The following is a 26535-nucleotide window of genomic DNA, read 5'->3' as shown; positions in this document are numbered from 1 at the left end:
GTTAAAGCAAGAAACTGCGAAGCATAAGAGTCAGAGGGATCATTAGCATGAATGTTAAAGTCCCCAAGAATGAGGGAAGGAAATGAAGGTTCAAGAAAGAAGGAAAGCCAAGCATCAAAGTCAAAGAGAAAGGAAGAAAGAGACTTATCAGGGAGTCGATAAATGACTGCTACTCGGAGAGGCAGAGGAGCAAATAGACGGATGGAGTAGACTTCGAAGGAAGAAAAACAGTGAGACTGAGGTAGAAGAAGAGGTTGAAATCTACAAGAGGGTGAAAGTAGTAGCCCGACACCACCTCCGCGGCCAACCGGGCGAGGAGTATGGGACAAAAGATAACCTCCATGGCATAGGGCCGCAACTGAAGCAGAGTCTTCAGGGTAAAGCCAAGTTTCAGTTAGGGCAAGCAGATGGAGAGTACGAGAGATAAAGAGGTCATGGATGTAGGAAACTTTGTTACAGACAGAGCAGGCATTCCACAGAGCGCAACAGAAAGGCAGGGAAGGAGGGGGGAGGAAAGGAACAGAAATTAGATTGAAGATATCACGGTGTGACCTGCACAAATAGGATGACAGCTGATGTGGCGGACCAGGATTGGGATTAATGTCCCCAGCGGAGAGCAGGAAAAGGAGTAAGAGAGTACGGAGAAAAGTAGGAGAGGTATGACGACAGCGACGAAGGCGAGATGTACTCAGATAGAAAGGAGATGGATGAATAGAAGGAAGGAAATGTTTAAGGTTGAGAGCTGAGTGGAGGAGTGACCTAGTGGTTAGGGTGGTGGACTTTGGTCCTGGGGAACTGAGTTCGATTCCCGGCACAGGCAGCTCCTTGTGACTCTGGGCAAGTCACTTAACCCTCCATTACCCCATGTAAGCCACATTGAGCCTGCCATGAGTGGGAAAGCGCGGGGTACAAGTGTAACAAAAAGGAAGAGGAAAAAAGAGATGGTGAGATAATGAATACAGATGGTGGACATTGTGTTCCTGCAGTGTACAGTAGCAGAGCGCTATTTTAAAACACATTGCAAAGCCTTTACCAGCCTACTGTACATTATTTCGTAGCCTTCTTCCCTCACTCAGACACATTGGCACCCGCTTTAGCAATACTTGCCAGTAGTCCACAGTCCAGACCCCACTTCCACTCCTCAAGAAAGTCATTGTATCCTATCAGCGGGTCCTGGGATCTCGGAGAAATTTCTTTGCTATAGGGTTTCTCCTCTACCACCACTATGTTCTTATTCCCCAATGTTAATTCACTGTGGGGTCCATTCAGGCTACAGTTTCCAGCAGCTTCCGTTTTGAGATAATTAAGGTCCAAGCAATTCCAAGGGTGCAGTCACTACAATAGATTCCCCAGATCACATGGGTCATTAAACTTCCTATTGCCAAAATACCAGCTCAATATCCGTCCGGAACTTTGACCTTCTTGTATTTTTTTTTCTTTCTCCGATCTCAATTCCCCCACTCAAAAGAGCCATCTCCAACTTTCATATGGCCTCTGCTGACATCCATTTATATCCTTGTGTTATTAAACAGTTATTGTAGTCCAGAGTGATCTATAGTCATGTAATTTGTCACTGCAACCCGTAACCAAGTTCTAGCACCTAGTTACTCATCTCCGTTGCTTAATATTTGCTTTACAAATTGTTGAGCTTCTTGAACCGAGTTGTATATTTTTGTAGTGGACTTGTAGAAAATCTTCAGCTTCGCCGGATATAACAAAACAAATTTGATTTTGTGTTGCACCAACTGGGAGCAAATCGGCGAGAAATTCCTTCTCTCTGTAGCTACCGCCATTGAATAATCTTGAAAGCAGAGGATTTTATGGTTGTTGTAACTCAACCCCGCTCCTCCTCGTATCGCTTGCATAATAGCAGTCTTATGCACAAAATTGAGCACCGGGCAGATCTCAACCCTTGGCTTAGTGGAATTCTGTCTCTGCGGTCCCACTCGGTGTGCCTGCTCAATTATCAAGGGCCCCATCTCTGCTGGTAATTTGAGTTCTTTCACCAGCCATGACTCCAAAAAGGTGCGAAGCTCCCTGTCCCCCAGTTCCTCGGGGAGACCAACAAAGCGCAAATTATTGCGCCTAGACCTATTTTCAAGGTCTTCAATTTTTTTCTGCTTGAGTTTCCACTATCTTTAGCATTTTGGAGTACTTCTGTTCCATCGCAGAAACTTGGTCCTCCAGGACCCCAGTGCGCTGCTGACAGTTTACCATGTCCTGACTTAATTGTGACATATTATTTTTTAGACCCTCCAGCTTAGAGTCCAATCCCTGTAGTTTTTTTTATCGAGGATCGCCTCCAGGGCGCTTGTCACTTCTCCTACAATTTCTGCTGACCACTGATCCTGGTGGGTTTGCCGGGGCCACCATCTTGTCTTCCACGGTTTTACTTTTTTCTTTGTCCCTTCACAGTGATTTTCCCGCCATCTCAGGCGCCAGACTCCAGCTCCAGCCGTAAAGCAGTCATGGAAGGTTTACTAGCAGGGTCGGCTCGAGAAAAGCTCTGTGTTGCGATTTAGCAGCGGGATTTGCAAGAAGGGGCACGCAGCAGAACTATCAGCAACTGCTCTCGTGCATCGCATCAAGTGACCCAAACGGTTATATTTTATGAAGCTTCCCAGGTGGCATGTGGAGCTGTTCACTCGCACCGCCATTGCTCAGCGTGATGTCACAGATCTCCCCTGTATGGATTTTCTGGTGTGTGATCAGTGTTCCTTTTTTCCTAAAGCTTTTACCACACTCAGTACATGTAAATGGCTTCTCTTCTGTATGGATTCTCTGGTGTGTGATCAGTGTTCCCTTTTTCCTAAAGCTTTTACCACACTCACTACATTTAAATGGCTTTTCTCCTGTGTGGATTCTCCGATGTATGGTCAGTGCATTCTTCTGAGTAAAGCTTTTACCACACTCACTACATCTAAATGGCTTTTCTCCTGTGTGGATTCTCTGATGTCTGGTCAGTGTATTCTTCTCAGTAAAGCTTTTACCACACTCACTACATGTAAATGGCTTCTCTCCTGTATGGATTCTCTGGTGTGTGATCAGTGTTTCCTTTCTCCTAAAGCTTTTAGCACACTCACTACATGTAAATGGCTTCTCTCCTGTATGGAATCTCTGATGTTTGGTCAGTACTTTCTTCTCAACAAAGCTTTTACCACACTCAGTACAAGTAAATGGCTTCTCACCTGTGTGGAGTCTCTGATGTATGGTCAGTGTTTTCTTCTCAGTAAAGCTTTTACCACACTCAGTACATGTAAATGGCTTCTCATCTGTGTGGATTCTCTGGTGTCTGGTCAGTGTATTCTTCTCAGTAAAGCTTTTACCACACTCACTACATGTAAATGGCTTCTCTCCTGTATGGATTTTCTGGTGTGTGATCAGTGTTCCCTTTTTCCTAAAGCTTTTACCACACTCAGTACATGTAAATGGCTTCTCTTCTGTATGGATTCTCTGGTGTGTGATCAGTGTTCCCTTTTTCCTAAAGCTTTTACCACACTCACTACATTTAAATGGCTTTTCTCCTGTGTGGATTCTCTGATGTATGGTCAGTGCATTCTTCTGAGTAAAGCTTTTACCACATTCACTACATCTAAATGGCTTTTCTCCTGTGTGGATTCTCTGATGTCTGGTCAGTGTATTCTTCTCAATAAAGCTTTTACCACACTCACTACATGTAAATGGCTTCTCTCCTGTATGGAATCTCTGGTGTGTGATCAGTGTTTCCTTTTTCCTAAAGCTTTTAGCACACTCACTACATGTAAATGGCTTCTCTCCTGTATGGAATCTCTGGTGTGTGATCAGTGTTTCCTTTTTCCTAAAGCTTTTACCACACTCTGTACATGTAAATGGCTTCTCTCCTGCGTGTCTTCTCTGGTGCATCATCAGTGTTCTCTTCTCAGTAAAGCTTTTACCACACTCACTACATGTAAATGGCTTCTCTCCTGTGTGTCTTCTCTGGTGCATCATCAGTGTTCTCTTCTCAGTAAAGCTTTTACCACACTCACTACATGTAAATGGCTTCTCTCCTGTGTGGATTCTCTGATGTGTGATCAGTGTTGCCTTCGTACTTAAGCTTTTACCACACTCAGTACAAGTAAATGGCTTCTCTCCTGCGTGTCTTCTCTGGTGCATCATCAGTGTTCTCTTCTCAGTAAAGCTTTTACCACACTCACTACATGTAAATGGCTTCTCTCCTGTGTGGATTCTCTGATGTCTGATCAGTGTTTCCTTCGTACTTAAGCGTTTACCACACTCAGTACATGTAAATGGCTTCTCTCCTGCGTGTCTTCTCTGGTGAATCATCAGTTTTCTCTTCTCAATAAAGCTTTTACCACACTCACTACATGTAAATGGCTTCTCTCCTGTATGGATTCTCTGATGTCTGATCAGTGTTCCCTTCGTACTTAAGCTTTTACCACACTCAGTACATGTAAATGGATTCTCTCCTGCGTGTCTTCTCTGGTGCATCATCAGTGTTCTCTTCTCAGTAAAGCTTTTACCACACTCAGTACATGTAAATGGCTTCTCACCTGTGTGAATTCTCTGATGTATGGTCAGTGTTTTCTTCTCAGTAAAGCTTTTACCACACTCAGTACATGTAAATGGATTCTCTCCTGTGTGGATTCTCTGGTGTATGGTCAGTGTTTTCTTCTCAGTAAAACTTTTACCACACTCAGTACATGTAAATGGCTTCTCTCCTGTGTGGATTCTGTGATGTATGGTCAGTGTTTTCTTGTTACTAAAGCTTTTACCACACTCAGGACATGTAAACGGCTTCTCACCTGTGTGGATTCTCTGGTGTACGATCAGATTTCCCATTACTCTAAAGCTTTTACCACACTTATTACATATAAATGGCTTCTCACCAGTATGGATTTTATGGTGTCTGATCAGTGTTCCCTTTAAGCTAAAGCTTTTACCACACTCAGTACATGTAAATGGCTTCTCTCCTGTATGGATTTTCTGGTGTGTGATCAGTTTTCCCTTCGTACTTAAGCTTTTACCGCACTCACTACATGGAAATCGCTCAATGCTGTGGATTCTCTTGTGTTTTGTGAGGTGTTCTTTCTGACTGAAACTTTTATTACACTCAGTACATGTAAATGGCTTTTCTCTTGTGTGGATTCTCTGGTGTCTGGTCACTGTTTTCTTATCAGTAAAGCTTTTACCACATTCACTACATGTAAACAGATTCACCCCTGTGTGGATTCTCTGGTGTGTGGTCAGTGTTTTCTTCTCACTAAAGCTTTTACCACACTCAGTACATGTAAATGGCTTCTCACCTGTGTGGACTCTCTGGTGTCTGGTCAGTGTATTCTTCTCAGTAAAGCTTTTACCACACTCAGTACATGTAAATGGCTTATCACCTGTGTGGATTCTCTGGTGTCTGGTCACTGTTTTCTTATCAGTAAAGCTTTTACCACATTCACTACATGTAAACAGATTCACCCCTGTGTGGATTCTCTGGTGTCTGGTCAGTGTTTTCTTCTCACTAAAGCTTTTACCACACTCAGTACATGTAAATGGCTTCTCACCTGTGTGGACTCTGTGGTGTCTGGTCAGTGTATTCTTCTTAGTAAAGCTTTTACCACACTCACTATATGGAAATCGCTCAATGCTGTGGATTCTCTTGTGTCTTGTGAGGTGTTCTTTCTGACTGAAGCTTTTATTACACTCAGTACATGTAAATGGCTTTTCTCCTGTGTGGATTCTCTGGTGTATGATCAGTTTTCCCTTCTCAGTAAAGCTTTTACCACACTCACTACATGGAAATCGCTCAATGCTGTGGATTCTCTTGTGTCTTGTGAGGTGTTCTTTCTGACTGAAGCTTTTATTACACTCAGTACATGTAAATGGCTTCTCTCCTGTGTGGATTCTCTGGTGTATGGTAAGTGCTCCCTTGCTACTAAAGCTTTTACCACACTCAGTACATGTAAATGGCTTCTCTCCTGTGTGGATTCTCTGGTGTCTTATCAGTTTTCCCTTTATATTAAAGCTTTTACCACACTCAGTACATGTAAATGGCTTTTCTCCTGTGTGGCATTTCTGATGTCTGGTCAGTTTTTTCTTCTCAGTAAAGCTTTTACCACACTCAGTACATGTAAACAGCTTCTCACCTGTGTGGATTCTCTGGTGTATGGTCAGTGTTGTCTTGTCTCTAAATCTTTTACCACATTCAGTACATGTAAATGGCTTCTCACCTGTGTGGATTCTCTGGTGTATGGTCAGTGTTTCCTTGTTACGAAAGCTTTTACCACACTCAGTACATGTAAACGGCTTCTCACCTGTGTGGATTCTCTGGTGTGAGATCAGTGTTCTCTTCTCTCTAAATCTTTTACCACACTCACTACATGTAAATGGCTTTTCTCCTGTGTGGATTTTCTGATGTATGATCAGACTTCCCATTACGCTAAAGCTTTTACCACACTCAGTACATGTAAATGGCTTCTCACCTGTATGGATTCTCTGGTGTCTGATTAGTTTTCTCTTCGTACTTAAGCTTTTACCACACTCACTACGTGTAAATGGCTCAATGCTGTGGATTCTCTTGTGTGTTGTGAGGTGTTCTTTCTGACTAAAGCTTGTATTACAGTCAGTATAGGTAAATGGGTTCATTCCAGGGTCAGTTTTCAGGTGGTCTCGGCGACTGTCTGAAGTGAAGCTTTTACCACACATAGTAAACGTAAATGGTTTCAATACTGAATGAAGTCTCTTCCGCATTGTGAGGTTTCCTTTCCAACAAGCACTTATATCACTGTCAGCACAAGTATATAATCTCTCATTTTTCTTGATTTCCTGGTATTTTGAGAGTGTTGCCTTCCTGCAAAATATTTTTTCAGATTTAATAGAAGTGTCTGATTCCCGAACAGTTTGAGCTTTTTGATGATCTATGACTGCTTCCTCTTGACTAAAGCTTTTCTGACATTCAGTACTTGAAACTGATCTCTGTTGTTGGTGGAAATTTTCTTCCTTGTTGGAGCTTTTGTCACATCCAGGACATGAAGATATTCTCTCATCAGTGATGTTTTTCTTATGTTTTATAATGTCTGCTTTGTTCGTAAAGCTTTTCCCATATTCTGTAAATGTACACATTGTAGTTTCTTTATTAGTTTTCTTGGGTTGCATTAGCTTTTTCTTCCTATTGAAACCTTTACCACATTCAGAACCTGTAAAATGTTTCTCTTTTATGACTGTTTTCTGTTGTCCCTGTAGTTTCCTCTTTTGACTGACGTTTTTCCCACTGTCCGTACATGTAGACAGTCTCTCGTCAGTATCAGATCTGTGATGTGATTTTAGAACGAGATGATTGCTAAGGAATATCTGACAAATATCACAGGGACAGCTTTGATCTCTCATCTGGTTTCTCTCCTCTTCCCCTGCCTGTTTGAGATTACTGGTACTGTTTTCACACAGAGCTGAGCCTCCTGGTGAAGGTTTTTGTTTATTTTGATTCTTTTCCTTTTCTCCCCAGTCAGGACAGGAAGAAGTTTCCTCTTTGTCTCTTTCTGATAACATCTTTTCTTCTTCAGGCTTCTCACTGAGCTTCCAGTGATGTGTCTCTGAATTACTGTTTTTAGGATCCTCTTGTTCTAAATAAAAGAAAGAGAATTGAGTATTATTGTAGGACACAAAAAACAGGAGGTCGAAAATGCTGCCATCAAAATGTATCACAAGCAAAAAGCAGCAATGATGAGCCAGTAATTATTAAATCGTAAAATGGACAAACAATCCACCTAAAGCCACCTAGATAAACATTTTTTATATATTTTTAAGGGAGGGGTCTGTGGGATGCTGTGTGTTTTTTGGTTTTAGTTATGTGCATATGGTATTGTAAGAAGATTCTTTTACCCCTTTATTTCTGTTTATCTTTCAGGGGATTCTTTGTCCATTTTACAATTTATAATTCTACACCTGAATGTCGAAATATGTTGGGCTCACGAACTAATGGAAAAAGTATTTTTGACTTAGATTTTCCACCACATAAAATGCTGTTTTGATACCTTAAAGGATTTAAAGAAATAATTACTGTCTCCTCATTGCTGCTTTGTTATTGTAGGAGAAGAACAATTTAAGAAGTTTAAGGGCCGTAGGTTTGCCACGTGGAAATCAGCACTACCGCCTGGCATACCCAGAGTTTGCTGTGTGCCATTTTCCACTCCCCACAACTGTACACCACTACCATAGCCCTTATGGGTGAAGGGGGGCACCTAGATGTGGGTACAGTTGGTTTCTGGTGGGTTTTCGAGGGCTCGCTGTTTCCTCCACAAACGTAACAGGTGGTGGTGGGGGTATGGGCCTGGGTCCCGCCTGCCTGAAGTGCACTGCAGTACCCACTAAAACTGCTCCACGGACCTGCATACTGCTATGATGGACCTGAGCATGACATCTGAGGCTGGCACAAAATATTTTTATAGGTGTTTTTTGAGGGTGGAAGGGGGTTAGTGACCACTGGGTGAGTCAGGGGAGGTCATCCCCAATTCCCTCCGGTGGTCATCTGGTCATTTCAGGCAGCTTTTTGTGGCTAGGTCTTAAGAAAAACACGACCAGGTAGCGTCCAAGAGTTCGTCAGGGACGTCCTTGGTTTTTTTTAATATGAGTGGATTATGGGTGGATTATGGGTGGAGATAGAGAGCAATCCTTTTGTCTCCCTATATGTGGTCATGTGCTGCCGGAAACTCCTCAGTATGTCGATATCCAAGCTCCATCCGCAGGACTCAGCACTTAGAGAATTACACCCACAAAGGGACACTCTGCCCAGCTCACCACCGCCGAAACGGGGGAGGGGAATTAACCCAGCTCATCCCCACACAAGTGGGGGAGGGGAATCCGTCCAGCTCATCCCCGCGGAGCGGGGGAGGGACACCACCCCGCCGATGCGGGGGGATCTGGCTTATCCTGCAACCGCAACCGCGGGAGGAGCTGACTGACCCTAACACCGCCGATGCGGGAGGGGTACAAAGCTGCCCTACAGCTGCATGAAGCGGGAGGGAGCGCCGGCAGAATTTATGTCTCAATCCAGCCCCGTAAAACGGAGGGGAGAGGAATGCAGCAGCTCACTGTAACACAAACTCGTCTCAACTCTTGAAGAATCCAATTGAAAAAACTTGAACACGAAGTCCTCCTGAACAGGAACTGAAGACTAAACTTGAACCTGAAATGCAACCAGAATATAAACAGTACAGATATCTGGGAGGGGCTATGGATTGATCAGCTATGATTAATGGAAAGAAAATTATCAGGTATGATACATAATTTTACCTTCCATATCATCATGCTGATCAATCCATAGACTGGTGGGATGTACCGAAGCAGTACTCACCCAGGGCGGGACACAGAAATCCCTGACCGCAACACTGAAGCTCCAAACCGGGCCTCCGCCCGAGCAGCCACAGTCAAGCGGTAATGTCTGGAGAAGGTATGAGCCGATGCCCAAGTTGTCGCCCTACAAATCTCTTCCAAGGAGACGGACTCGGCCTCTGCCATCGAGGCCGCCTGTGCTCTAGTGGAGTGAGCCTTCAGCTGGATAGGCGGCACCTTCCCTGCGGCCACATAAGCCGCTGCAATGGGTTCCTGACCCATCGTGCCACTGTAGACTTGGCAGCCTGCAGACCCTTACGAGGACCTGCGAACAGCACAAACAGATGATCCGACTTCCGGAATCATTGGTCACTTCCAAGTATCTGATGATGACTCGTCTCACATCTAAATATTTGAGAGCAGAGTACTCCTCTGGGTAGTCCTCCCTACGAAAGGAGGGTAGACAGAGCTGCTGATTCACATGGAAGCGAGGACCAATCTTGGGCAGGAAGGAAGGCACTGTGCGAATAGACACTCCTGCCTCAGTGAACTGCAGAAAGGGCTCTCAACATGATAGCGCCTGGAGCTCGGAAACTCTTCTGGCTGAAGTGATAGCCACCAAAAGACTGCTTTCAACGTAAATTCTTTCAGAGATGCCCTCGACAAGGGTTCACAAGGCGGCTTCTGCAAGGCTCTTAGCACCAGATTGAGATTCCACGCAGGTACCACTGCGTGCAGAGGAGGGCGCAGGTGAATAACTCTCTTGAGAAAGCGCACCACATCTGGCTGCAATGCCAGGGAAACACCCTTCAGGTGACCCCTGAAGCAAGCAAGAGCCGCTACCTGGACCTTAAGGGAACTGAGCGACAGGCCTTTTTCCAGACCTTCTTGCAGGAACGCCAACACTGATGAAATTGGAGCAGTGAAGGGAGAAAGTGAGCCTGCCTCACACCACGATGCAAGGTACGCCAAACCCTGGCATAATCAGTAGAAGTAGAGCGCTTCCTCGCTCTCAGCATAGTGGCGATGACCTTGTCTGAGAAGCACTGCTTGCTCAGACGCTGCCGCTCAATAGCCAGGCCGTAAGACCAAAGGGGGAGGGATCCTCCATCACCACGGGACCCTGATGCAACAGGCCCCGCTCCGCTGGCCTCTGCAGAGGTCCGTCCACTGAGAGCCTGATCAAGTCTGCATACCAGGGACGTCTGGGCCAATCCGGACTCACCAGGATTATCCGGCCCGGATGCTTTGCCACCCGGCCTAGCACCCTGCCCAACATGGGTCAAGGCGGGAACACAAAGAGGAGCTCCTGTGTCGGCCACTGTGGGAGAAGAGCATCTACTCCCAGAGATCGAGGGTCCCATCCTCTGCTGACAAAGCACGGCACGGCAATTGGCTGAAGACGCCATCAGATCTAGGCTCGGCTGGCCCCAGCGCTTCGTGATGTCCAAGAACGCCTGAGCAATATTCATGACTCCTGCAATGTGGGCCACTGACAGCTGTTCCAGGTTTGCTTCCGCCCACAGGCATAGCTTCATGGCCTCCTTGGCTAGAGGGGCGCTCCTGGTACCTCCCCGGCGATTGACATAGGCCACAGCCGTGGCATTGTCCTACAGGACCCGTACTGGCTTCAGCGCCAGGCCCGGGAGAAACTCCAAAGGCGCCAACCGAATGGCTCTGAGTTCCGGGAGGTTGATAGACCACTCTGCCTCTGCAGGGGACCAGAGCCCCTGCGCTGTCCTTCCCAAGCAGTGGGCTCCCCAGCCCCACAAAGAGGCGTCCGCCATGACGAAAACCCACTCCGGGGTCACAAGAGGCATTCCTGCGGACGGCTTGTCTGGCCTCAGCCACCAGCTCAGCGCCTTGCGCACCGCTGGATCCAAGGGAAGGCGCACAGCGTAATCCTCCGAAGCTGGAGTCCATTGCTGCAGCAGAGAGAGCTGTATAGGTCTCATATGGGCCCTGACCCAGGGCACTACTTCCATCGTGGCCGTCATAGAGCCCAACAGCTGCCCATAGTCCCGAGCCTGAAGAGAAGAGGCTTCTAGGAACTTGTCCACCTGAGCCTGAAGCTTGACAATCCGATTGTCTGGCAGGAACACTCTGCCCACTTGGGGGTCGAATCGAACTCCCAGATACTCCAGGGACTGAGTCGGGCGCAGCTGGCTTTTCTCCCAGTTGATGATCCACCTCAGGGAGCTCAAAAGAACAATCACCCGGTCTGAAGCTCTGCCGCACTCGCAGAAACAAAAGGGGTTCGAAGTTTCCACAAAAGTTCAACAAAAAAGAAAAAAGTGGAAAAACACAACTTCAAGAGATCAATCCGAGACAAGGGGTGAGATGCTCCAGGAAAGCTTTATTAGGGACCCTACAAGGTCCGTGTTTCGGCTTTTAAAAAAGCCTTCATCAGGGGTCTATAAAATAACATAATACATATATAATTAAATTAAAATAAAATCAGATCAAATATATAACAACAAATATAAAAAACCTAATATAAAAACACGTAATATAAAAAAATTCTTAATATAAATCAAATCCTCTGACTTAGAATTTTAAATTTTAACTAAATCAATACAAGTACTATTACTATATCATCAGACAAACATCATAGAGATCAAATAGAAAATAAATAATATATAATTTTGTTAGCATTATAAAAACCTATTTCAAAAAATATTATATCTATATCACCATAGTCATGTAATATTATTCCATAAGTAAATAAATAAATAAATATATATAACGTATAGCAGAACAAATTTCTTTAAATATAAAGGCTGATAATGAATATAATGTACTAAGTAAAAAGCAATAACATGCTAAATAAAAATACAAAGTATCTACAACAGATGATTTCTTAATACATACATATTAAACAGAAATAAAAATAAAAATTGAACATACCGATCAGTGGATGCACAAAATATATACTCTGATAGAGAGGAACTGCTATAATTATTGGGAATATTTAGACTTAGTTAAAAGGAAAGTTAGCAATATCTAGGGCAGTTTTAAAAGTTAAATCAATTGAAAATTCTTGCTCAGACTGGACCATTTGGGTCCATTCAACTAGAGCATTCCCTTGATAACAGCACTTAGCTGACACTTTGGGACTTATACAAGTAGTTAGTTCATGTGTTTAATTTTCTGTTTGTCATTAATTTTGGTATTCATACATAATTCTTATTTAATTGATTTCTAAGTACTTCTTGATTAAATATCTGGTTACTACTCTATTATCTTAACTAATCGCGACCTCCGGAACATGTATTTACTATTTTGTCGAGTCTTCTGAAGTTGGATCGATTTTAGTTAATTAGTCTTCCAATTTTTTATGACCCTTGAGCGTTTTTACTAATTTTATCCATCAGCTTCTTAAATAATTGTTTGACATAACGACCCCTCAGCATTTTTACTGATTTCACTCACCAGCTTCTACAATAATTGTTTGATATAACTGTCACTTGCATTCCATTAGTCAGTATATCTGTCAATCTTTATTTTCAAATTTTACGCATCCTATCAATGTAATCCACGTTTCACTACAGCGCTATTTAGATTGGGTGAATTTTGGCACCAACTTTTTCAATACTATTTCAAATTGAATCTGTTGGTACGAGGCAGTACACTTTATTTTATTCAGGTAAGGTATTTGTCATTTTTATCTTTGATTTCATTTAGCCTACCATGACTTGCTGATACATCATCTTTTAGTTCGTTTCTACCTTGATAACTTGACAATTATACGCTTCATATTTTCTTTTACATTTCCGTTAGTATCCTTGGCGCTTTTACCGTTAGGGATGTGTATATTTACTTGTATCTTACACGTCGGTATATTTGAAATGTAAGATATATCATATATCTATGTTGACACGCAGTCTTTTTTTCCTTTCCTACTAAACGTTTATTAAATGTTTTTGATCGTCAGGCTCTCAATATATGCCCGGATTATATGGCCTTTTTGTGATTTTTGTTTTCATTTGTTATTTTGGGACATTATTATTACTAAATATATTTATATACACTTTGAAGACTGATAGAGATATTTGGATATACATCTTTAATGTTATGATTTTTTATAGACGTCTGTTTTACATTTCATTCCCAATCATGCGTCGCTAACGTAATCTGATTCATTTTTAAATATTCGTTCTATCACTCACTTTTATGCTACTTTTAATTTTTGCTTGTGACGTTTATCACCATGCTGTTACCATGAAACAGATTTTTATATATAATCCAAATATATAGTTATATACTTTTTTATGCATTAATTTTTTTAAAACATTTTTTCATGATATTGGTCGTTACTTGTTTTGACATAACTTATTATCATTATTATTTTTACTTTTATTTTTATCATTATCTCTGTATTTAGTAATTTTTCTTATCTCTTCTATTCACGGAAAAATTTCTCTGCTGTCCTCTTATAGAGACGACATTTCATGTGCTCCATTGTCAATCAGTATATATTTTGTGCATCCACTGATCGGTATGTTCAATTTTTATTTTTATTTCTGTTTAATATGTATGTATTAAGAAATCATCTGTTGTAGATACTTTGTATTTTTATTTAGCATGTTATTGCTTTTTACTTAGTACATTATATTCATTATCAGCCTTTATATTTAAAGAAATTTGTTCTGCTATACGTTATATATATTTATTTATTTACTTATGGAATAATATTACATGACTATGGTGATATAGATATAATATTTTTTGAAATAGGTTTTTATAATGCTAACAAAATTATATATTATTTATTTTCTATTTGATCTCTATGATGTTTGTCTGATGATATAGTAATAGTACTTGTATTGATTTAGTTAAAATTTAAAATTTAAAATTCTAAGTCAGAGGATTTGATTCATATTAAGAATTTTTTTATATTACGTGTTTTTATATTAGGTTTTTTATATTTGTTGTTATATATTTGATCTGATTTTATTTTAATTTAATTATATATGTGTTATGTTATTTTATAGACCCCTGATGAAGGCTTTTTTAAAAGCCGAAACACGGACCGTGTAGGGTCCCTAATAAAGCTTTCCTGGAGCATCTCACCCCTTGTCTCGGATTGATCTCTTGAAGTTGTGTTTTTCCACTTTTTTTGCTCTGCCGCACTCTGCATAAGAGGGGGCTCGGATCAACCAGTTGTCCAGATAAGGATGGACTTGTACTCCTTCCTTCCTCAGGAAGGCCGCGATGACCACCATAACTTGGAGAAGGTCCGCGGAGCAGTAGCCAACCCGAAAGGGAGGGCTCTGAACTGGGAGTGTCCTCAGAACTGCAAAACGCGGAAAGCGTTGATGAGGAGGCCAGATGGGAATATGCAAGTAAGCTTCCTTGATGTCCAAGGATGCCAGGAACTCCCCTGCCTGCACTGCCGCTATAACAGAGCGGAGAGTCTCCATCTGGAAGTGCCGAACTTCCAAGGCCCGATTGACCCCTTTGACCCCTTGAGGTCGAGGATAGGCCGGACAAAACCTCCTTTCTTAGGTACCACAAAGTAAATGGAGTAACGTCCCTTGCCAGGGTGACCTTCTGGCACCGGAACGACCGCACCCAGGCGGATCAGATTGTCCAAAGTCTGCTGCACTGTCACAGCTTGACCAGAGACTTGCACGGAGAGTGCACAAACCCGATTCTTAAGGGTCGGCAGAACTCTAGCTTGTAGCTGTCTCTGATGACATCTAGCACTCAAGCGTCTGAAGTTACCCTGGTCCACTCGCCCAGAAACGAGGATAGGCGTCCTCCAATCTGCTCTGGGCCATGGACCAGCGCCCCGTCATTGGGTACTAGACCCTGGGGGAGGACCGGAGGAGGCACCTCCGGGACGGCGGTCTCTGCGAAAGGAATGCTGCTTGGGGGAGAAATTCCTTTTGATGGAAGAGGGGGCAGAGGAGCTCGACTTGCCCGGGCAATACCGACGGGCTTCCTGAAACCGTCCTTTGGAGGAACAGGGGCGGGCACCACTGGCCCGAGCCCTGACCTCCGGTAACCTCTTGCCCTCAGACGTGCCGAGATCGGTCACAATCTTGTCCAGCTCGACCCCAAAGAGCAGCTTGCCTTTAAAAGGCAACTTAGCCAGGCGAGACTTAGAGGCGTGGTCAGCAGACCAATGCTTCAGCCAAAGCCACCGCCGTGCAGAGACTGTCTGAGCCATACCTTTAGCCGAGGCTCTCAAGACATCATACAGCCAGCCTGCCAAGTAGGCCAAGCCCGATTCCAGGGCTGGCCAATCAGCCCTCAAGGAAGGATCCGAGGGGGAAGCCTGCTGCGCAAGCGTCAGGCACGCCCTGGTACACATAGGAGCCACAAATTGAGACCTGTAAACTTAAAACAGCCGCCTCGAAGGACGACTTTAAAGCCGCCTCCAAACTCCTGTCTTGGGCGTCCTTTAGGACCGTGCCACCTTCCACCGGCAACGCCGTTTTCTTAGTCACCGCAATGATTAAAGAATCCACGGTAGGCCCAAGAAAGGCCTCCCGTTCACCTTCAGGCAGAGGATAGAGGCGGGACATAGCCCTAGCCACTTTAAGGCTCGCTTCTGGGAAATCCCATTGAGCCAAAATCAAGGTGTGCATGGCTTCATGCAAGTGGAAGGTTCTAGGCGGGCGCTTAGTCCCCCGCATAATGGCAGAGCCAACAGAGGCTGAGGGAGAGACGTCCTCCGGAGAGGAACTCTTCAAAATGCTCATGGCCTGCACTAACAGGTTGGGCAAATCCTCTGAGCGAAAGATCCGTGCTGCAAAGAGGTCATCCGCTCCATTCGAGCGGGAATCCGTCTCCTCCAAGGAATCCCCAAAGGACCGTTCGGGAGAACTCAGATACGCTGCCCTCATCTACATCAGAGGAGACCGAGTCCTCTAGGGCCTGGAAGTCCACCCGAGGGCGTTTGCTTCCGGAGGCCTCAGCCCCTTGATCAGAGGGGGGAGCCGGGGCAGCATTTATCATAAGAAAAGCAAAATGAACTCAGGGGAGAAACCCTCTAGACTGAGCACTTCTGCCGCCTGGGCCACGGCCCTAGACGCACCCTCAACCGGCGCTTGCAAGAGTGGGGGAGAAACATGCTGCGCATCCAAAATGGCATCCGGCGCGAAACTCCAAGAAGGAGCCGCACGTGAAGAACGGCGCTTAACTTTCGCCGCTTTCTTGCCGTCGCCCGAATCAAGGGCGACCGTAGCATTAACATCTCCCAGCTCGAGGGCGGCCCAAGAAGAAGCCGTCCGAGCAGAGTGGCCGGCCAACATGGAGTGGGTGAGCAGCGGGGGATGGGCGCTTATGGCGGGAAAAAACGCCGCACCGGAGGAAGAACCCGGACACTGACAGGACTCCAAACTGATGCCCAACAAAGGTGATTCAGGCTTTGAAACCCCCGCATCCCCGCTAGACGCACACACGCGGTCCGCTAGACGCACACACGCGGTCCGGGGAGCGAATCCTCACGCCCTCGCCCTCCGACGCCAAAAGCCACATGGAGACCGAACGGGGAATCCCCTGCCCGCTATAAAAAGGTAAAATTACCTGCTTCTCGCTCCGAGCTGTAACGAACTGGTGTCCCAGTGAGCAGCTGCAATAAACGCTGATATCAATGTTGAAATAAACGTTGAAATAAACGCCCTTAAAGGACGTCAAAAATTTTTTTATTTATTTATTTTTTAAACGGAGCCAGCAGGAGGGGGGGAGAAAAGGAGGGACCTGGCACCACCAGGTTTGCACTTGCTCAAGAAGAGCCCTCAACCCCAGGTACTCAACAAAACCTAAAGATTAGGCTTGGAGACCTAGCCAGAGCTGCTGCTGTGTGTGACCACCACCTGCTGAGATAGAGAACATACTGAGGAGTTTCCGGCAGCACATGACCACATATAGGGAGGCAAAAGGTTTGCTCTCTATCTCCACCTGCTGGTAGATGGACACAACCCACCAGTCTATGGATTGATCAGCATGATGATATGGAAAATAAAAATAAATTTCTATAGTGCTACAAGGCATATGCAGTGCTGAACGCCATACACAAAAAAAAACAGTCCCTGCTCAAAGAGCTTACAATCTAAATAAGACAGGTAAACAGACAGAACAACTAAGAGGTAAGGGAATTAAAGAGGTGGGGCAGGGCAAGTGAGTAGTGGTTAGGAGTCAAAAGCAGTGTTAAAGAGGTGGGCTTTTAGCCTGGATTAGAAAACGGCCAAAGATGTGGCTAGACGTACAGGCTCGGGAAGTCTATTCCAGGCATGAGATGCAGCGAGATAAAAGGAACGGAGTCTGGAATTAGCAGTAGAGGAGAAGGGGACAGACAGGAGAGATTTATCCACAGAATGGAGTACCCGAGGGGGGGCATAGGGAGAGACAAGAGTGGAGAGGTACTGGGGAGTGACAGAGTGAATGCACTTATAGGTCAATAAGAGAAGTGAATTGAATGCGGAAACGGATAGGGAGCCAGTGAAGTGACTTGAGGAGAGGGCTAATGTGAGCATAGCGACTTTGGCGGAAAATGAGTCGCGCAGCAGAGTTTTGGACTGATTGAAGAGGAGAGAGATGGCTAAGAGGGAGGCCGGTGAGAAGCAGGTTACAATAATCAAGACGAGAGGTGATAAGAGTGTGGATAAGGGTTCTGGCAGAGTGCTCAGAGATGAAGGGACGGATTTTGCTGATGTTATAGAGGAAGAAAATGACAGGTTTTGACAATCTGCTGAATGTGAGCAGAGAAGGAAAGAGAGGAGTCAAAGATGACCCCAAGGTTACGAGTTGATGAGACAGGGAGAATGATAGTGCCATCCACAGAAATAGAGAGAGGGGGGAAAGGAGAGGTAGGCTTAGGGGGAAAGATGAGAAGCTCGGTTACGCCCAAGTCCCGCCTTCGCTACACCTCCAACATGCCCCCATGAATTCTGGCCGTCCCTGTGATGAAAAGCAGTTGGGGACGCCCAAAATTGGCTTTCAATTATACCGATTTGGATGACCCTGTGAGAAGGATGTCCACCTTCCAATTTGTGTCGAAAGATGGTCGTTCTCTTTCGAAAAGAAGCCTGATGATCTCCCTCAAGTTGATATTTAAAAGCTCCTTCTTGGTCTTTCCACATTGGTATAATAGCCATTGGAGTCTTGATGTCATAGATTCAGATAAGGTGAGCCCTTGGACCAAAGCTGGAGCTTTGGCAGACAAGTCACCTAGGCTGGCACAGGCAGGACTCAAAACAGACTGGGCAGAAGACAAAATCAAGAACAGGCAAGACTGGACTAGACAAGACAGGACTAGAATTAACCAGGAGACTCAACAAGGCAGGACAGAGGTAACAAGGCACAATGGACAAGACAAGGACTGGATCCAGGCGAGACAAGGAGAAAAAGGCAAAGGGGCAGAACTGGAACCAAGACAGGACAGGCAGACTCGGAACTGGATTAAAACTGGGACTGGGACCCAAGCAATACAAGGCAAGACACAGAACTAGATTAAAACTGGATCCAGAAAAGGGCAAGACCAAGACAAGACTATAAACAAGGCAGGAACACAGCTTGGCGTTAGCAGAAAGCAAGAACAAAGCTTGGCTTTAGCAGAAAGCAGAAACACAGCTTGGCTTTAGCAGAAAGCAGGAACACAGCTTGGCTTTAACAGAAAGCAGGAACAAAGCTTGGCTTTAGCAGAAAGCAGGAACACAGCTTGGCTTTAACAGAAAGCAGAAACACAGCTTGGCTTTAGCAGAAAGCAGGAACACAGCTTGGCTTTAACAGAAAGCAGAAACACAGCTTGGCTTTAGCAGAAAGCAGAAACACAGCTTGGCTTTAGCAGAAAGCAGGAACAAAGCTTGGCTTTAGCAGAAAGCAGGAACACAGCTTGGCTTTAACAGAAAGCAGGAACAAAGCTTGGCTTTAGCAGAAAGCAGGAACACAGCTTGGCTTTAGCAGAAAGCAGAAACACAGCTTGGCTTTAGCAGAAAGCAGGAACACAGCTTGGCTTTAGCAGAAAGCAGAAAGAGGGTTACAGACACCAAGAGCAGGGTGTGGCTGGAGGAAGTGACGTCACCGAAGTCGAGGACCGGGTGACAGAAGTGGAGAATGTACAAAAAGATCTCAGGAAAAAGCTGGAAAGCTTAGAGCAAAAGGTGGAGGATTTGGAAAATCGTTCCAGGAGGAACAATTTGCGTTTGATCGGGGTCCCCAAAAATGCGGGTGAGAAGGATCTGGCAGGCATGCTTGAAAACTTGCTTACAAAGTCAATTGCTTTCCCTGCGGGCTTAGGGCCGCTGCGAATGGAGAGAGCCCATCGACTGGGGCCCCGTCATACTGACTCTAACAAACCAAGAGCAGTTATTCTCTGAGTGTTAAATTTTGCACACAAACAGCATATTCTGAGGTCCTCACGCTTAGACAAACCTTTACTATTTGAAAGCAAACGGATCCTCTGTTTCCAAGAAAATTCGGCAGGAGTGGCGGGATGGAGGCGCGCTTTTTCACCGCTATGCGCCAAGCTGTTCTCTGGGAAGATACGCTTCACCCTGCTGTACTGAAGATTACCTACAAGGGAACGGTTCATTCGAATCAGCGAAGGAGGCACAAGGATACGTGGATCAGATAATGGAGGAAACAGCTGCAGATCCGAGTTGAGCGATATGGAGTCGAAGTGAGAACGGTTGCTAGGGGCGGACGGGGGTTTAATAGGATATGAGGAGCTGCAAGCTCGGATAGGGACATCTTGGGGGGACCGGTTTGCGTATTTTTATTTATTTATTTTTTATTTTTATTGCATTTGTATCCCACATTTTCCCACCTTTTTGCGGGCTCAGAGTGGCTTACAATACATTATGAGTAATGGAAATACAATTTGTTACAATTCAGGTTATGGATTACATTGTGAAGAGTTAAACGAGACAAAATCAAAATCGTTAAGGAATAAATCAATAGAAAAGAACATTGAGACATTGGAAGGAGACAACGGGAAATTAAGGGGCGCTATATGAAGCATATGGTATACATTTTTCTGTGAGTAGATGTTTGGGTGTGGTGAGAATTCATAAGTGGATGTATTGATGTATTGCTGAGCAGTACGTGTGAGCTTTATGTGTTTTGGTTCTTTCCGTAAATTTTATTAAAAAGATGTGTCTTCAATGACTTACGGAAGTTGGTTTGTTCATGTATCGTTTTCAGGTTCTGTGGCAGTTTGTTCCAGAACTGCGTGCTCATGTAAGAAAAGGTTGATGCGTGCAGCGTCTTGTATCCCCAAGTTAAGCATTACGGTAGATTACGAGAATTTTTCCAAGAAATGGAGGCCACGGGAATGTCAGTATCAGCACTCCACAAGGCACTAGTTCGAAGGAGGCCTCCAAAAAGTTATCTAGATATCAAGAGAAGGTGGGAACAGGAATGGGGGGCCCCCTAACGGGTTGGGATGTTGGGCTTACGCTGCAGGGATTTCCAACCATTAGTTCCGACGAGAGGCTCCGGGAATGTGGCTATTGGGTAATTATGAGGGCATATATGTCGGGGCAGACTTCTTACGAGGGGCTACTTGTGTTAAATGTGGTTATTTCCCTCACACACTTTTCCATGCTTTTTGGGACTGCCCAGGGGTGAAGGTTCTTTGGGAGGAGATTAGGAGGTTCATGACTCAATTGTGGGGGACCCCTGTGGTGGGAACCTGGGACCACTTTATACTAAATACGCAAGGGGCATTTTGTGATCAACCTATGGGAGCTCGACTTTTGAGGCGAAAAATGAGTCTGGTGGCTCGAAAGAGCATCTTGCAGTACTGGACAGTGCCAGAGCCCCCGGCTTACTGGCACTGGAGGAATCAGGTACCTTTGTTGGCATCGTGGGAGGCGAGGAAGGCCAGCGGGTCCCCGAAGTGCCTGGCACGTTTTTCACAGATTTGGGGCCCTTATTTGCGGGTGTTGAGCGCCAGAGGACGTAGTTTGCTTCTCAATACAATGTAACATGATCTCATCGTAAGCCTCCGTGAGCACTTCAGAGACACGCATAGCTCCACCGGGGAACATCCTCCGGGGATGGGGGGCTATCCTGGGACTATCAGAGTACAAGTCCTATGGACAGGTGGGGGGGGAGTTCCGTAAATGGGAAGGAGAGGGGAGATGGGGAGGGGGAGGATACGGGGAGAAAATTGTTGGTGGAAGCATTGTTTCAAAAACTCTTTTACATTTCTTGTGCAGTGCAGTTTGTAGTTTACAATGATGTATATTCACTGCAATGGTTATGTTTAATGTCCGGATCCATCAATAAAAACTGTTGAAATATAAACCTTGTGACCTGATAGCCTGTTTTTCAGACTTTAAGATAAAAGAAAAAGTCATGCAAGTCTCCCTTAAGATTGCGGACTTTAAATGGGACAGTTATCAAATTGAAATATACCAAGACCTAGTGGTGTTCACGCTGAGAAGGCGGGCAGAACTCAAACACTTCGCTCTCAGGAAATTCGATATAGATGGGGTTACCCATTTGCCCTGAGATTCTATAAAGAAGGGAAGATGCATCAGGTTCAGACGATTGCGGAGGCGGCAGGAATATTCCCAGAAGCAGCTGCTGGTAAAGAGAATGGTACAAACCATTCCTCAACCCTACCAAAAGACGCTCTCCCACGTTGGCAGAGGGTCACAGTGGGAAAGGGCCGCTTACAGCCCCAGCAATCGGACTGTGCTCTAAAATCTGCAAGCTTTAAGGCGAAGGCATGAAAATAACTGTGATCATATTGGACATGATTTATTTGGACTGAGATCTACTAGAGGCTTAGGCCTCCTGGTGAAGTCTGGAAGAAGCATTACTACTGGTCCCAGTGAGCTATGGACTGGGAGCTCTGACTGCCGCAGGTGGATTAAAAATTTGAAGCTCTGATTGACAGGAAGGTGGGAGTCACTTCCTTCTAAGGCGCCATCATGTTTGGGAAAGAGAGGTGCCAGATTAATGAAGGAGGGAAGGCAGGAAGGGAGGGAAGGAAGGGGGTTGTATTGCTCTACTGGAATGGTGACAACTCCTCAGATGTTTAGCATAATGTTGCAAGTTTTAGCAATACGCACTAACTTGGTTAATGTCAAAGATATGTCATGAATGATATTACCTTTCTTACGTTTAATGTTAAGGGGTTAAATTCGCCAGTAAAGCATCAATTTCTATTTAAAGAGATCCGAAGCCTACATGCAGATGTGACTTTTGCACAAGAAACGCATTTACTCCCAATTCATGAGCTCTCTCCAGGAAATATCTCTGGCAGGTGAGACACATAGTCCGCGATAAGAGGGGGCACTATATTCTTGTGGGTTACAGGTGGGAATAGAGGTATTGTCCCTTCTAAATATATATGCCCCCAATGAGCGTCAAGGAGCCTTTTTTGAGGAAGTGGCGGGGCTCCTTTACAAGCACGGGGAGGGCACCTCGCTGATGGGAGGGGATTTCAATCTTACCCTACAGCCGCAGTTGGATAACTCCACAGGGGGTGTAATATATTCCTGACAGGATCGTCTTAAGCTTCATAGTTTTATGGGGAGATGACACCTGTTAAACAATTAGCGCCGGCTGCACCCCCACACTCGCGATTACACATACTACTCTGCAGTCCATCGCTCTCACTCTCGTATCGACATGTGGTTGGTCCCACCTAACTTACTACTAAGCACGAAAGATATACAGATCCACCGTAAGACGTGGTCTGATCACGCTCCCCTTACTTTAGAGATGGAGCTCAATCTGTTATCCCCCTCGCGACCCCAGTGGCGATTTGATGATGGTCTCTTGGCTGATCCCTTGGTTATTTCACGCTTGGAGGAGCTTAAAGACTATGTGGAACTCAATGATAACAGAGAGGTTAATTCTGTGATACTATGGGAGAGCCTAAAAGGAGTAATGCGTGGGAAGGTTATAGGACTACGGACCCATATAAGACGGAAGGCGAAGTTCCGATCCCAAGAACTATATACAGAGCTGTCTACTTTGACCGCACAAGGCCAACGAGGTTCATCTGCCCCCCCCAGGTCGAGGAGCGAATCCATGCTGTCCAGTTGGAGCTACATGAGATAGCAGAGCACCTATAGAGAGTCAGGCAAACTCATTTCGAATTAGGAAAAAGACCATCCGGACTCCTGGCACGTAAACGGAAGAAGCAATTCATCAGCAGATTTATTTACACGATACTAGATGATACAGGGAAGAGATGCAGGCAATTAGAAGAGATTGTTAGCTTTTTAACATTTTTATAAAACGCTGTACCATCCTGATATCTCACCCACAATACTGGAGGTTCAGGAGTACTTGGAGGAAATACATCTCCCAAGAATAACTCTAGATGAAGTACTGGAGGCCAAACAGGATCTATCCATAATAAGTTCTACAAATGCTACTGCAAACTTTTCGCCCCGCTGATGGTTCTTGCTTTCAGCGAGCTGGAGTGCCTGCCAGAGCTGCCATATTTCTGGCGCCTGGCTTTCCTTACCATTTTGCTGAAACCAGGAAAAGATCCACAGCATTGAGGACTATAAATTGTTTACGAAAATCCTGGCCAATAGGCTCCAGAGAGTGATGCCACATTTATTTTTATTTTATTTTTTCTTACATTTGTACCCCGCGCTTTCCCACTCATGGCAGGCTCAATGCGGCTTACATATACAGGTACTTATTTGTACATGGGGCAATGGAGGGTTAAGTGACTTGCCCAGAGTCACAAGGAGCTGCCTGTGCCTGAAGTGGGAATCAAACTCAGTTCCTCAGGACCAAAGTCCACCACCCTAACCACTAGGCCACTCCTCCACTGTTGCTACTATTTGAGATTCTACATGGAATGTTACTATTCCACTAGCAACATTCCATGTAGAAGTCGGCCCTTGCAGATCACCAATGTGGCCGCGCAGGCTGTGCGAGACAGAATGAAAGAGGAAGAAGTGATTTATGCAGCCTTAACCCTTTGTCCCTGAGGAAAGTGTTTTGAAACCCCGCGGAGTCGGGCGGTTCCAGGGGAAGGCAATTGCTTAATGTGTCAACAAGGCAATATAGTTCTGCCAGGGAGGCAAGAACTCACGAGATAAGTGCACAGTTTTTTCACCTAGTATATATTTTAAAAGTAATAAATGATTTTATAGCACTGTGGTGATTGGGAAGCATAAAAAAATGTGAGCAGAGATTGCTCTCTCCCAAAAAACAGAGTGAGAGTTACCTAATGAAAGAGGTGCTATGCCACGTTTTAGCAGCATTATTGACTGCAGTTACAGTGGTTTATATCTGAGGGTACTCTACACACAAAAATTATATATTATATTGGTGGAATATTGGTGAAATACTGGTGAAACAACTGTTTGTTAAAGCACTTTTTTGAAGTAGGTGGCTTTTGAGTCCTGGTTTGTGTATACAAGCTAGTGGAATAGCAACATTCCATGTAGAATCTCCAATAGTAGCAACATTCCATGTAGAATCTCCAATAGTGGGAATTGAACTCAGTTCCTCAGTTCCCCAGGACCAAAGTCCACCACCCTAACCACTAGGCCACTCCTCCACTGTTGCTACTATTTGAGATTCTACATGGAATGTTGCTATTCCACTAGCGAAATCGGCCCTTGCAGATCATCAATGTGGCTGCGCAGGCTTCTGCTTCTGTGAGTCTGACGTCCTGCACATACGTGCAGGATGTCAGACTCACAGAAACAGAAGCCTGCGCAGCCTTCTACATGGAATGTTGCTAGTGGAATAGCAACATTCCATGTAGAATCTCCAATAGTAGCAACATTCCATGTAGAATCTCCAATAGTATCTATTTTATTTTTGTTACGTTTGTACCCTGCGCTTTCGCACTCATGGCAGGCTCAATGCGGCTTACATGGGGCAATGGAGGGTTAAGTGACTTGCCCAGAGTCACAAGGAGCTGCCTGCGCCTGAAGTAGGAATCGAACTCAGTTCCTCAGTTCCCCAGGACCAAAGTCCACCACCCTAACCACTAGGCCACTCCTCCACTCCGATCAGGTGGGTTTCATTGTGGGACGCCTGGCATTCGATAATACTCGGAGGGCACTCCATTTGATTCATGAGGCGAATGGCGTGAAAACAGCCCACACTCATTCTCTCTCTCTCAACGCTGGAAAAGCATTCGATAGAGTACAGTGGCCTTTCATGTTTTCTGTATTAGAACGTATGGGCTTTACAGGGCGCTTTATTTCCTGGCTCCGTCTACTCTATGCTTCTCCGATGGCCTCCTTGCAAACTAACGGCTCCTACTCTACCCCATTCTCTTTAGGTTGAGGAACGCGGCAGGGCTGTGCGCTCCCCCCTCTGTTATTTGCCTTTATTGAGCTTTTCTCTCAGGCTATCCGAACACACCCAGAAATACAGGGTCCGACAGTGGGTACGGAGACACACAAAGTTATGCTATTTGCTGATGATATTCTAATGACTGTGACGGAGCCAGTGCGATCACTGCAAGTGGCAATGCGGATCATACAGAGCTACGGGAGAGTTTCAGGCTTCCAGATTAATATGGATAAATCCGAGGCCTTAGGCCTCCATAGGCTGATGGCGTTATTTAGGTATTAATCTTACACCATCGCTTCATACCCTCTGGGCCCTCAGGCACTGCCCAGTTGCCCTCATGGTCAATCCAGCCCTACTGCTATGCTGCGAGGACATTGTATGGTATCTGTGCACTTTTTTACAATTATGTTTTTATTTTCACAATTAATTAACTTATTTATTTATGGAATTTATGTATGTTTTTACCATACAATTTATATTTTCTGTACTAATAATTTTAATGCTTCCTTCAGCCTAAGGCTTCGCCTCTCAGTTCTATCCATGGCCCACTAGACTTCTGTTGTGTTGCCGAGTCCCTCTTGTTTGCTTTCACTGCATATAGAGTGGGTCATCTCGCCATCGCTCATTATCAGTCACATCGGCTTCCTGCACTGAGACTCACCTACTGCCAGTCACTCCTTAATGTGCTTGAGAAGGGATTTTAACAGGGGGAATAACAGGAAATCCTTACCTAGAGACATCAGAGTCTCATAATTCTCCTTCATCACCTCCCTCCAAAGCTCCTTCTGCCCTTCATCTAAATACTCCCACTCCTCCTGGGAGAAAGAGACAGCGACGTCCTCAAAGGTCACCCGCATCTGAAACACAAAACCAGAAACAGTCAGGGGGAGAGGCAGAGCGGAAGGAGAAGGTAAAGCAGAAAGTGACAGTCAGAGGAAGAGGGAGAATGTAAAGTGGAAAGTGAGAGTCTGGTAAAGCAGGAGGAGAATG

General features: G+C 45.0%; 1 protein-coding gene and 1 long non-coding RNA gene across 2 annotated transcripts; one reads left to right on the top strand and one right to left on the bottom strand.

Moving 5' to 3' along the window:
• Positions 1-957: 957 nt before the first annotated feature.
• Positions 958-26310, bottom strand: LOC115462503 (zinc finger protein 850-like). The gene is made up of 5 exons (XM_030192500.1): positions 26276-26310; positions 6120-7592; positions 5678-6035; positions 4869-5599; positions 958-4784 (listed from the first exon to the last, which is right to left on the bottom strand). Exons 1-5 carry the CDS (start codon positions 26307-26309, stop codon positions 2602-2604), a joined length of 4779 nt encoding a protein of 1592 aa, XP_030048360.1. The 5' UTR covers position 26310; the 3' UTR covers positions 958-2601.
• On the top strand, positions 12899-14320 carry LOC115462516. Its single transcript, XR_003940882.1, has 3 exons — positions 12899-12946; positions 13740-13798; positions 14295-14320. It is a non-coding gene; the product is annotated as an uncharacterized LOC115462516 (long non-coding RNA).
• Positions 26311-26535: the final 225 nt, after the last annotated feature.

The sequence above is a fragment of the Microcaecilia unicolor genome, chromosome 1, assembly GCF_901765095.1.
Source record: "Microcaecilia unicolor chromosome 1, aMicUni1.1, whole genome shotgun sequence".
Lineage (NCBI taxonomy): Eukaryota > Metazoa > Chordata > Amphibia > Gymnophiona > Siphonopidae > Microcaecilia > Microcaecilia unicolor.
This window is presented reverse-complemented; position numbering and strand designations above follow the sequence as displayed.